Source organism: Mus pahari, chromosome 4 (assembly GCF_900095145.1).
Source record: "Mus pahari chromosome 4, PAHARI_EIJ_v1.1, whole genome shotgun sequence".
NCBI classification, from domain to species: Eukaryota; Metazoa; Chordata; class Mammalia; order Rodentia; family Muridae; genus Mus; species Mus pahari.
The window spans coordinates 71,768,068-71,781,261 of record NC_034593.1 but is presented as its reverse complement, the minus strand read 5'-3'; the positions used below and the strand labels follow the sequence as shown (position 1 = coordinate 71,781,261).

Sequence of the window (13,194 nt, the reverse complement as noted above, 5' to 3'; positions counted from 1 at the left end):
AAAAAAAAAAAAAAAAAAAAAAAAAGTCCCAGGACCAGATGGATTTAGTGCAGAATTCTATCAAACCTTCAAAGAAGACCTAATACCAATACTATTCAAACTATTCCACAAAAGAGAAACAGAAGGAACATTACCCAATTCATTCTATGAAGCCATAGTTACACTGATTATTCTACCTTGGAGATGGAACCGTTTCTGTTTAATCAGTAATCTGTCACAATTTCCTTACATAGAGGACTTCATAAGAGAAAATTTTCTACTTCTATTGTGTTTAATGTTTCTAATAGACTTTAAAAACTGATTGAGTGCATATTACTTTTAGCTTCAGAACATATCATGTATATTTAAGAGACATTTAAATTATTTTGATGACTTAAAAAATGTCAATACTGAGTTGTATATTTTAAAATAAATTTTATTAGTTTAATTAAAGAAGACAGTTTAGATAAATAAATAAATATTTAATAATGTTAAAGAGATACCAAATTGACAAATCCAAAATAAATAAATAAATAAAATAAAATGCGTGGTCTTGTTTTGATACAATTAAAGGCATGCTGTTCTATTTAGTGAAGAAGCCTTAAGATAAGACAGCCACTACTTAGCAATGTAAATAAGGATTGCTTCCTAGTTATTGCTGCCCTTGTGACACAGAAAGCTTTGTGGAGAGAAAAGAAGGTGTCTGGGTGGAGGGAATGTCCCTCTCTCATGTGTCACAGGCCTATACATGAATCAGTGGACACAACTGAACTTCTACACACAAGGCTGGGCCATGCTCACTTGGGATCAAATCAGCTAGGCTTCCCTGTAGAGTTACTATCAGGTGGGCATGGAGGCACAGGCATAATGATATTCCAGCAGTAACCTGAGAAAAGCAAGACTATCTGGACTTCCAAACCAGCCAGCCTTCGTAGCATGCATGGGGGATTCCTTTTGAGAGAGGGGCGGGGGGGGGGGGGGGGGGGGGGAGGGAGGGAGAAAAAAACCATGTCTAATCAAGGAGCCCTACATCCAAAGCACACATTCTGACCTCAGCAGACAAAACTGCATTTATTTGGAAGCAAGGGGCATCAACTTTCCCACAGAAAGGGAAATTGAATGATGAGAGGGAACTCCTGTGGGGTCTTAAAGGAATGCTTAAGGGTAGGGTGCTTAAGTTTAAAAGAAGTTGTTTCTTAACTATGGGAATGAAAGCTAGAATAGTTTAGTACCAAAAGGCAAAAACTAACTGGCACCGACATGCAAAATCACTGCTGAATCTCTTCTAAGATCTATAAGCCCCAAGTGAATCTCTTATTGGCATGAATTGAGAAGGATGTGCAATTGTCCAGACACACTGAGGGTCAGTGGCAACATTGTGAGCCCAGAGAATTAAGGGGCCCTGATGTGCTCAGTGTCAACTGTGCAACCTAAGTTAGGAGCAGTGATCCTTGATTCTGACCACATGAAGCCTGTGTAGAAAGGTCAGGCTTCAGATATTGGAATCCGACATTAAGTTAGAAGCCAGAAAAAGAATATGATGAAACCACAGGAACCTTGTCCAGTTTGGTTCAGGAAGGCCAACTGCTGTCCCACATCATGTAGTTAGTGTCATAAGCCTCCCCTTGAGTCCTGCTCCTTTATTTTAGCTCCTTTACTAACAGTCTCCCCCTGGGGTCCTGTGATGATGCCCTCCAAAGAGCCCTAACGTCCCTTCCCCCTCCCTCATTCCCCTCCCCACCACCACCGTGCAGTGTCTCGTCCCTCTCGGTTGCGACCTCCGCCCGCGGTCCCCCGCAGTTGTCCGCGGCGCGCCACGGCGCACGCTCGGGGGCGGAGCAGGCGCGTCAAGCTTGGCGGCGGCGGCGGTGGCGGTGGCGGCGGTGGCGCGGGCGGCGGCGGGACTCGCGGGTCGCAGCTGCCTCTGCGCCCGCCACCTGCGCCGCCGTCACTTCGGCGGAGGGCTGCGGGGCGCGTGCGGTAAGGCCTGGCGGCGAGCTCCCCGCGGCGCGGGCTCTGGGTCTGCGCACTGCGGCGGGGCCCGAGCTGGGGCCCGAGGCGGGCTGGGTGCAAGACGCAGTGTCCGATGCCCGCGGGGGACGGTGCCCGGGTTTGGGGACCAGAGGTGCCTAGGGCCCTGAGGTGTTGTGGGGAGGCTCACCTGGCCCTGCAGCGGCTGGCCGCTCTGGAAAGCCACAGAGCCTTGGGAACAAGGGTCGCGCGGGAGCCCGGCTGTAGCAGCTAGCATCTCTCCAGGAGGATAGGGGGCTGTGAGCCAAGCGGGGACAGCCCTACTGCAGTGCTGGGACTCTCATCCCCAGTGGTAGAGGTGGCTGCGGGTGAAGGACCTAGTGACATGCCCTTTGGGCCTGCTTTGGGGGTGCAGAGGATAAATATGGGGTAAACCTGAGAAGGGGGGGGGGTGTAAATACAGGACACCGGTGTTCCAGATAACAGAGTGGGATGGGAATTGGATGGCTAGGTCTCAGATTGCAGAAAACAATTTTATGGTCTGAAAACAAAGCACGCAGAAGAGGGTTTTGTTGTTTGTTTGTTTGTTTGTTGTTTGTTTTTTAATTATTCTGCTGTTAGTAAATGTTTGAGTGCTTGCTTTATTGTTTATTGTACTTTGGGAAGGATATTCTCTTCTGGGAATAGGCAGTGATGTTAATTTGTAGGTAGGAACCTTGTCCGAAGCACACTTGCAGTTTTGTTTCTTTACTATTAGAACTATCTTTTTTGATGATGACTGGTGCGGGAGTTCCCACATGAATGGGAAAACTAGCAAGTCAACTTACTGCATGGCATTCATGCAAATTTAATGATATTGTACAGCAGTGAGCTTGAGTGTGACGCTGTTTCCTGCCAGTCTTCCTTTACCTTCTTGTTTGCTGCTTGACTTGAATTAAGTCTGTTGTTTGTTTGTTTGTTTTTTTGTAAAAAAAAAATTGCATAAAAATCCATACAACCTAGATTTTAAAATTTGACATCAAGTGTTCTAGCTAGAGTGAACCATTTTAACAGGGCATTAAGCATCCTTACAGGTATGAACCTATTTTGGAATACTCTCCAACTTAATGCCAAATTTTAATTTCATATAATCCCAGATTTGAAAATTGTACAATCTCCAATTGTCTCTGACTGGAACCCTGTTTTCTCTATATCTTTATTTGAAGTGAGTTTCATCATAACTATCAGTAGGCTTTCCTGCTATATAAAAGACACTTGAACATTCAGAGATGTAGGATTTGAGATACGCTTGCAGGTTGGGTAGCCATCATGAGAAGCTCCTTAAAGAAAAGTCACAGGCTTATCACATGCTCCCTGAGTGTGACTGCCTTCTTGTTTTCTCTCCTAGGTTGAGCTGCTGAAACTTCTGTTTTCAAGATGAAGTTTTCATTGGCCATCTCCTTTTTTATTTTAATATCCTTGTTATTTGAAGATGCTTGTTCTAAAGAAAAGTCTTCCAAGAAAGGGAAGGGGAAAAAGAAGCAGTATTTGTGCCCATCGTACGTTCCTCACATCTTATATCCTTCTGCAAAGCGGTGTTGCTGCTTTTGATAGAAAACCAGACCGGTTATAAAAATGCCCACCTACAACACTTTTTGCATCCACTCATGCACCTATTGTGTCCTGTTTGCAAGATGTAGGAGTAAACAGAGGTTTGAAATGTGATGGTGGCTTCCTGGTGGTAAAAGAAGCTTTGTAATACACCTTTACATATCATTTACAAAAGCGAAAAAAGTTATTATAGCTTTATTTTGCCAGATATGCAACTTTAATTGGGTGCTGTGGGCCCATGCTTTGAGCAAATACAAGTTCAAAAGGTAGATTTAAAAATGATCTGAAATGAGAATTCATTAAGAATCAGATAACTATTATCTTGAGGTCTATTATATTTGCATTGCTATACACGGAGGAAGTAAATTTGCATGGTACATAACATTTACTCTGAAGTATTTTTTTGTAAAGGACTTACAAAAGGAATTTAGTGTATCCCTCAAAAAGTGTGTGATAAAATGTAGAATTACTTTTGTTTAAAAAAGAAAAAAAATCCCGTTACAGTCTCCCAAAAGCCAAAGTTTATCACCAGCCTGGGTTCTTTTCTGAGAAGGGTTAATATTACTGGTCAATAAAAGCAGGAAATATCCAACCATTACAGCAGATAAACACTAGGAAATGACTTCTAAAGATTATGTGTTTTTAGGTAATAATATAACACATGTCGTTACTTTGCTGTTATAGTCCATTTTTTCAGTTACTATTGTTGAGAAATTATATGGACCACAGACAACATTTTATTCCAGCATCAAGAACTATTGAAGTTTTATAAATGTCTGTAAGAAACATAAAGTGCTTTTTAGGAAGAAAAGATGTTAGACTTGATACATTGTAGTTGATACTTTAGAGATGTGGAGACTTAAAAGCCCGAAGGCAGTGTCATGGAGACTAATGTCTAGCATTCGGGAAGTTTCATGTGATGTCCAGAGGCATCTCCTAACTTTACCATTGACAGCCTACCTATTTAGCATTTTATGTCAGGATGAAGGGTAGGCTAGCCTTGAATTATGTGCATGCAGTTTCTTGGCCTCTGCACCCTTAGGTATCTGCTGAGGGGTGAGAGGCAGGTCAGGCCTACCATATGAGGTCATCAGAACTCTTCAGTGTTAAGATTTTTTGTGTCCTTATCAGAAGATCAGCCCTCAAGGGAGCTAGATGACGTTATGCCTTCTCCTGTGAAAGACACATTTTCAAGTTCTAGATATTCTTTGTTGACACAAGCTGGTATATGCCTTGTGGTTGTGGTAATTGGGTGTGGTGAGGGTAGGGTCAGGCTATCATGGACCAGTCTGGCTTTTGTTCACAAGTAAGTGATGCTCTGGTTTGACCTTCCAGGCAACTCCCTTCTGTACTTCCTGGATCAAAAGTCATATTGTTTACAAATCACAACAGCCAATCTTGCTGCCTCCATTTACCTTACAATAGTATTTATAGGACACTTGTTCTTTTACACAACTACACTATTAAATTGCCCCAAGTATATAAATCGTCGGTGTATGTGGTGTCTATAGTTATTTAAGACAGATTTTTGAAAATGGGGTAAGATAATAAAGTTTCTCTTTAGAGCATGTGAAAATGATGAGGTTTTATAAGGTGCCATCTATGCCTGTTGAGTTCTTGTCACAGTACTTCATATTGTTACATCATGAGTTGAAAATTCATCTTTGCTAGTTTCTACCATAGTCTTAAATTTATTTTAATTTTTTTATGAGAATAAGTAAAGTTTCATTGATGGTTGCAGTAATCCTGTCAAACATCCACCTTACCAATATGTTAACAGGGCTGAGATTATAACTCAGCAGGTAAACATGTTCTGCTGAGTTTGGTCACTGGAACTCATACAGTGGAATGAGAGAACCAGTTTCTACAGAGCTCTCCTGACAACCACATGCTTCCTGTGACAGACATGCACGTGCACACATGATCCATAAAATAAAGAGACAGATAAATATGCCCTGGCAAAATACACTTGTATATTTTTGGGTTGGATTCATTTTATAAATAAATGTCTCTTGCCATAGGAATATAATTCTATAATCCCAGCCCTTGGTAGGAGGATTGGGAGCTCAAAGCCATCCTGGTTTATACAGTGAGTCCTAACCTAAAAAACAAAACTGAAGTAAAATAAATGAAAATCAGCCTTAAGACTAAGAGCTTAAGAAATTCAGAAGTGTTTTCTCTGGCTGGAATTTGGTCTACTATATGAAAGTTCTGTAAAAATTTAGGCTATACTCTCAGCCATAGTAAAGTGCTGTAAAGTAATCTTATATGGTTATTTGCAGTATAGAAATCTAAACTATTTTGTACAAATTTATTAAGTGTATTAGTACAGAGTGATTAGCAGAGTTGGAATTAGAAATCTCAGAAATTGAGGGTAGAAAACGAGTACTTCATATCATGAGGTTCTTGCCTGGTGAACTTTTGTTTATTTAAGCACTCTTAAGAGTGGCATTGATAAGCCATGGGACCATATAAGCCTCGCCAGTACATTTGTAGTGAACAGAAGTTAACTATTTTTGTTTTTCCACTAGAACAGTAGTTTTTTCCTGTCTGTTATGAGAATGCACATTTTAAAATACAGGACAGGGGCTGGAAAGACTGATTTTTCCATTCTGCTGGTAAGATTTCACCTAAACCCATGCATATAGCTGTACTCACCCACTATACATATAATTTAACATAAACTCTCTGGACTTTATGTCTAGTTCAGAGCTGGTTAGAGGGGCACACCCTCCATCCTGACTGTCCCATTCTGTTCCAAAGCTCAACTCAGTGTGCGAAAACTGCTCTCAGAACTCCTCCACACCTCTCCTAACACAGTGGCCCTTTGTCAACAAATGACCACACCACCTCCTTGGCCATCCTCGGATCATCTTGACCTACTGTTTCTCCATCAGCATCTCAAATTCAGCAGGTACCAAGAGTCAGCAGCTCAGTAGCTCTTCTTTACCAACTCTGGAGTGTCTCTGCTTTCACCTCTTGTCTGAGCTATCTTCTCTACACTCTGTAATATGGCTTTGTTTTAACTTCTTCACTATTATTTGTCCCCCCTGGGTATTTCTGTTCCACACTGACTCTATAGAGTTTATGTTGCTCTTTTGTTTTGTTTTATTTCTGTTTGCTTGTTGCTTTGGTTTGGTTTGGTTTAGCATTTTCCCCTGAGAACTTGGTTCTAATTAGGTCATTCCAATATTGAGATGCTTTGCAGGAATTCCATGGCTTTTTGGATACGGCTGACAATTTCTTGTCTCTACACAGAAGATCTTTGATGGCTAGAGTCCAACATCTTCATCAGTATCCTCTGCATCCCAGTCTGTAGATAACCCAGTGCATACCTGCTCTTTCCCATCTCCATCATCGTTCTTCTCAATAGTTAAAGCACCAGTGTTCTCTAGCTGTGTTAGTTAACTCCCATCTCCAGGCTCTTGTTCGAAATTCATAGCAGAAACTATCACTTGTTCACTGTTGATCCTCAGTCTGTGTGCCTAGACCTTTACAAACACACACACTACTGCATATATCCTTTTCATTCAGCATTTCTTTTTTAAATCTTTAATCCATTTTTACAGTCCAGTCTTCATCCCCCTCCCAGTGCGGCCCTCCTCCCACTCCCCATCCCCTACTTCCCTGACTCTGTCTCCAAGAGGATGTCCCTACCCCTCCACCCACACCCTGCTAGACCTCCCCACTCCCTGGAACCTCAAGTCTCTCAAGAGTTAGGTGCATCTTCTCGCACTGAGGCCAGACCAGGCAGTCCTCTGCTGTGTGTCTGTCAGGGGTTTCATATAAGCTGGTGTATGCTGCCTGGTTGGTGGCTCAAGTGTCTGAGACATCTTGGGGGTCCAGGTCAGTTGAGATTGCTGGTCTTCCCATGGGCCTGTCCTCCTCCTAGGCTTCTTCCAGCTTTTCCCCAGTTCAATCACAGGGGTTCCCAGCTTCCTTCCATTGGTTGAGTGCTAGTATCTATATCTGACTCTTTCAGCTGCTTGTTGGGCCTCTTGGAGGGCAGCCATGCTAAGCTCCTGTCTGCACGCACACCACAGTATCAGTAAAAATGTCAGGCCCTGGGACCTCCCTTGAACTGGATCCCAATTTGGGCCTGTCACTGGACCTCCTTTTCCTAAGTCTCTTCTCCATTTTTTTCCTCTGCAGTTCCTTCAGATGGGAACAATTCTGGATTAGAGCTTTTGACTGTGGGATGGCAACCCCATCCCTCCAGTTGATGTCTTGCCTCTCCACTGGAGGTGGATTCTACAAGTTCCCCCTCCTAACTATAGAGCCCTTCATCCCAGGTCCCTCCCTTTAGTCCCGAGAATCCCTCATCTTCCAGGTCTCTGGTACATTCTGGAGGGTCTCCCCACTTCCTACCTCCTGAAGTTGCCTGTTTCCATTCTTTCTGCTAGCCCTCAGGGCTTCAGTCCCGTTCCTCCCCCCAATATCTGATCATGTTCTCCCCTTCCCCTCCTTGTCCTTTCTCCCACGCTCCCTCCCTCTGCCCCTCATGACTGCTTTCTTCTCCCTCCCAAGTGGGATTGAAGCACCCTCACTTGTGCCCTTTGACTTGTTAACCTTCTTGAGTTCTGTGAATTGTATTCTGTACATTTTTGGCTAATAGCCACTTACTAGTGAGTACATACTATGCATGTCCCTTTGGGTCTGAGTTACCTTACTCAGGATGATATTTTCTAGTTCCATCCATTTGCCTTTAAAACTCATGATGTCCTTGTTCTTAATAGTTGAATAGTATTCCATTGTGTAAATGAACCACATTTTCTGTGTCCATTCTTCTCTTGAGGGACATCTAGGTTGTTTCCAGCTTCTGACTATCACAGACAAGGCCACTATGAACATAGTGCAACATGTGCACCTATGGGATGATGGTAGGGCATCTTTTGGGTATATTTCCAAGAGTGGTATAGCTGGGTCTTCAGGAGGATCTATTTCCAGTTTTTGGAGGAATCTCCAGATTGATTTCCAGAGTGGTTGTACCAGTTTGCAATCTTACCAGCAATGGAGAAGTGTTCCTCTTTCTCCATATCCTAGCCAACATGTGCTGTCACATGAGGTTTTGATCTTAGCCATTCTGATTGGTATAAGGTGGAATCCCAAGGTCATTTTGATTTGCATTTCCCCCATCACTAAGGACTTTGAACATTTCTTTAGGTGCTTCTCAGCTGTTTGAGATTCCTCCGTTATGAATTCTCTGTTTAGTTATATACCCTATTTTTTTATTGGGTTGTTTGGGTTTTTGGTGGTTAGCTTCTTGAGTTTTTATATATTTTGGATATTAGTCCTGTATCGAATGTGGGGTTAGTGAAGATTTTTTTCCCAATCTGTGGGTTGTTGAACTGAAAGTTCCGTAATGACATCAAAATCAACCTAAATATAAAACCATGACCTCGACTGAGAAACACTTTTGTGTGTGTGTGTGTGTGTGTGTGTGTGTGTGTGTGTGTGTGTAGTGAAGCAATCCCATTCTCTTTCCTCATTTTGACAGTCTGATTTTAATAATAACTTTCTCCGTTTGTACAACTTTCTTCTTTACATCCATGGTTATGATTGTTCCTAGATCTTCTCCAGATATTTGTAAATTCATGAGAGAACAATGCTTACTTGACTCATTATCAGGGAACAACAGAATGCCTGGCACAAAATGTCCATCAGGTGATAATTTCTTTAATAAGTGAAAGCAGGCCTTGCCTTTGTCTGCTTCTTACTGCTTCTATTATGTCTGGATTTCATATCAGTTGATATGGTCTCAGCATATAGACAACTAGATTTATTCACAACTAAGCTAATGAGTTGAATATTTTTACCCTGGGTTATGTTTGACAGGGGCAGAATTTTGGCTTCATCATATTCAGCATTTTATCAATGATTAAAAGGAAATATTAAAGAAAACAAAAACAAACTGAATTTGTAACATTGGAAACAGTAATGTGAGATAGAATTGGGAACCAATATAACACTGAATTAAGAAACTAAGGCTCAGAAATAAGAATTGCAAACTGAATACCATATGTAGTATTTATATCCATTTATATTTATATATAGTAATCTATACACATATATACATATACATATATATTGATATTTATGTATATACTAGGTGTATATACTGCATATGTGTGTGTGTGTGTGTGTGTGTGTGTGTGTGTGTGTCAGGGCATGTGAAATGGGCCTATCTTGCAGGAGAATTGGTACACTGATGAGGATGTATACTTGGATGAGTATGAATGGACCATAATGATATACAAATAGGAGAATATCACAATGAAACCCATTTAATTTTTTATGATAATAACAACAAAATAAAAATAAAGTGATGGACAAAGGCCTAATGAGCTAGGGAAATTAATTTACCTACTATTTGTGCAAGCATGGTTAATAGAATATTTGGAAAAATGTTTGATGATATTATCATATTGATACAAATGAATATATATATATATATATATATATATATATATATATATATATATATAGTGTTTTATTTAGACATTTCAAGCAAAGTTTATGGGCATTTCTGTACTGTTTTACACATTATTCCCATGACAGAGAAATAACAGTAGAAGCAATTAAGATCTTTTCATACTAGAAAGTGCTAAAGAAACTGAGATAATTGAAGGTTGTTTGCAAGTGCTTGAAAATCTGTGACGTGAATAAGAAACTAGGCTTTACAGCTTGACATTTGCTTAAAGCGAGGCTAATGAATAAGAGCTATATGGAGTGAGACTTTTGGCTTCAACTTAAGTTTTTCCTAGCAATCAGATGAACTGTAATTGACTGGATCAGGAGTCGCGCAGGTACCATCATTAGAACCACTCTGACATAGATAATTTGTTTGGCTGGCCTATGTTAGCGGATTTGAAAATGAATAGCTAGGTAGATCATATATTGGTGATTAAGGACATTTCAATTTGTGATATTTTATCATCATTTTTTTAAATTTTTTTATTTTCTTTATTTACATTTCAAATACTATCCCGAAAGTTTCCTATACCCCGCCCCCCACCTCTGCTCCCCTACCCACCCACTCCCACTACTTGGCCCAGGCCTTGCCTTGTGCTGGGTCATATAAAGTAAAATTTCTGTAGACTTGAGATTGTATCTAACATCTAATTAAAAACAAGAGACTGAGTCATCATTCTACACATTTAAATTTTCCCTTGCTCCAGTTAGACAGATCTGCCTTTAATTTTTTGGTGGATTGACTTGGAAGGTTCTAGAATATAAAATGCATAAGCCTTGGTATTAAGTTGGTAATAAGGATTTGACGACCTTCATTAACATAATTTCCCTTTAGGTCAGGTTTATTCATGCTATTAATCCCAGTACACAGGAAGAAGGGGCAGGAGGCACTTCGTGAGTTCATGGCCAGCCTGCTCTACATAGGGAGTTCCAGTTCAGATGGAAATGCATAGAATGACTCTGTCCCAAAAATCCAAACCCAACAAACAAAAGAAAACAAAACACTATAATTTCCCTCAGAAATTTCATGTCAGTTTTATTTAAATCTCCTTCAAACCCAGAAAAATCTCCCTTCTGACCTAATCCAGCAGGAAAAGATAAATCAATTCACCACACCTCTCCAGAAATGACTTCAGGATGATAGATGATAGATGATAATGATCAACATGTCCATAAACAAAAGGCTTGTGAATATGGGTCTGTATTTGCATATCATAAAAACCAGAACTGAAATATATTTAACAACCCTATCAATAACAAAAATACGATTTAACAAACTTAGAGCCACAATGATTTGTATGTCAGTTTTCAGTCATAGGAGATATGGCAATTCCTTTTCATGGATCTTGCCTGGGCAGTGTCCTGGTATGCATTGCTAGTTTTGTCATTTCTGGACTACTGGGGCTAATTATTTTTTTAATTTATTTATTTTTATTTCATGTTCATTGGTGTTTTACCTGCCTATATGTCTGTGTGAAGGTTTCGTATCTCCTAAAACTGAAGTTACAGACAGTTGTGAGCTATCATGTGGGTGCTGGGAATTGAACCTGTGTCCTCTGGAGGAGCAGCCAGTGCTTTTAACCACTGAGCCATCTCCCCAGCCCCTGGTGCTCATTTTTAGGCTGAGGCCTCTGCATTTCAACCATCTGGCAGCTGATAATTTTAAGTGAACTAGAATGTTTATGAAGCGTATTAGAAAGCTGTCTTGAATGTGGCATGTGTGTCACAGACATGCAAATAGTCTGTGTGTGTTTTTTTCACATGCATGGTTTATTATGCAAACATTAAAGACGTGGGACAACTCACAACAAACATATATATCAATCCAAAATGTAGCTCTAAGTGACATTGCCAATACTTGGAGGCAAGGTCCATTCATGGACCATGGGTCAAGATAGCAGGAAGTAAGCTGGAAGTCAGGTTGGCTGTACAACAAGCCTATGTCCAGTGCTAGTTGGGGAAGGACAGTTTGTGGGTGTTGGCACTGCATCAGATTCTTGAGAAATGTATTACTTAAGAGGGCTGTATGCTAGCTACTCATGGCTTCAATTGTGCTTATCCAGGTCAGTGAGAGTGCTGGATGATCAGTGGTCAGAGTAGGAGATCCTCCTCACAGCAGACATGATCACTGGAAGGGCCCCCTGTTGCTGGAGTATATGGCTCATGTGTATTGAGGTATTTTGGAACATAGCATCTACTGAGGTGCTTGGAGCCTGGGTTTTTGTATAGCTTCTGAGCCTCATCTTGTCTTCTCAACCTAGTTAGCCCCTGCACATGAGTGGCACAGGCTACCACTCCCAGGGCATTGCTGGGCACACTCAGTTGCTTACTTCTGCTATCAGCAGGTTCTGCTATCAAGACACAACAGGAGTGCTACCATCTGATGGAACACTCTGTGTTGCTTTCAGAGTTTTGATCTAAGTGTTTCCTACAAAATCTTTCTTCTTTTTCTGGCCTGTACCATGTTTTCCTTCTGAGGAGTTTCACATGAAGTCATTAGTGATTGAGATAGTTCTTGTATGGGTGTGCAATCATGTCAGCCCATATTTACCATATCTGCTAAGTGTTCTCAAATTCTTGACACTCTAGTGTTAAAATCATGACATAAGTAACCCAAGTTTACTTTTGCTCTTGTGCCCACACTAAAAAAGAATGGGAGTTATTTCTATAACTTTGCCCATAACCTAAATTATTATGTATAAATATAAGTGCACTTGATACCTTCTCTGAGAATCTTTGTCTCTTATAACATTTAATGCCAGAATATATTATGTACAGTGTCAGTTGTATATATTGGTGAGAGGTAAATTTACAAGGAAAAACAAAAGCCATCATGTTTATGCAAATTATTATGGTAGTCGTTCGTCTCTCTAGTTTCTTTTATCTAGTTTTCATTAGCAGACTGGATGGATCTTTACTTACTTCTAGTTGAGGATGTACTTGGTTGTACTTACTTGCAGAAATATTCATGATGAAAATGTTGGCCAAAGATGAGAGGATGACTGAAAAAGATATGACTCATGTAAAAAGTGATGCACATGGGGACTGTCTGTCCTGTCATCACTGTACATGTGGACCAGGGTTTCCTTCTTTCTTCTTCTTCTTCTTCTTCTTCTTCTTCTTCTTCTTCTTCTTCTTCTTCTTCTTCTTCTTCTTCTTCTTCTTCTTCTTCTTCTTCTTCTT

At 40.7% G+C, this 13,194-nt stretch overlaps 1 protein-coding gene across 4 annotated transcripts in view; it reads left to right on the top strand.

Moving 5' to 3' along the window:
- The first annotated feature begins 1,808 nt into the window (after nucleotides 1–1,808).
- The window catches only part of Glrb (glycine receptor beta), a 70,269-nt gene continuing 58,883 nt past the window's right edge, over nucleotides 1,809–13,194 (top strand). For 2 of the 4 annotated variants that reach the window (XM_021195412.2, XM_021195411.2), the window contains exons 1-2: nucleotides 1,810–1,959; nucleotides 3,338–3,488. In XM_021195412.2, coding sequence (XP_021051071.1) covers nucleotides 3,367–3,488 — 122 coding nt within the window. In that variant the 5' untranslated portion in view covers nucleotides 1,810–1,959; nucleotides 3,338–3,366. Of the gene's footprint in view, nucleotides 1,960–2,043; nucleotides 2,105–3,337; nucleotides 3,489–13,194 lie in introns of those variants that run through there. The other 2 variants (XM_021195413.1, XM_029537946.1) reach the window with 2 other exon arrangements.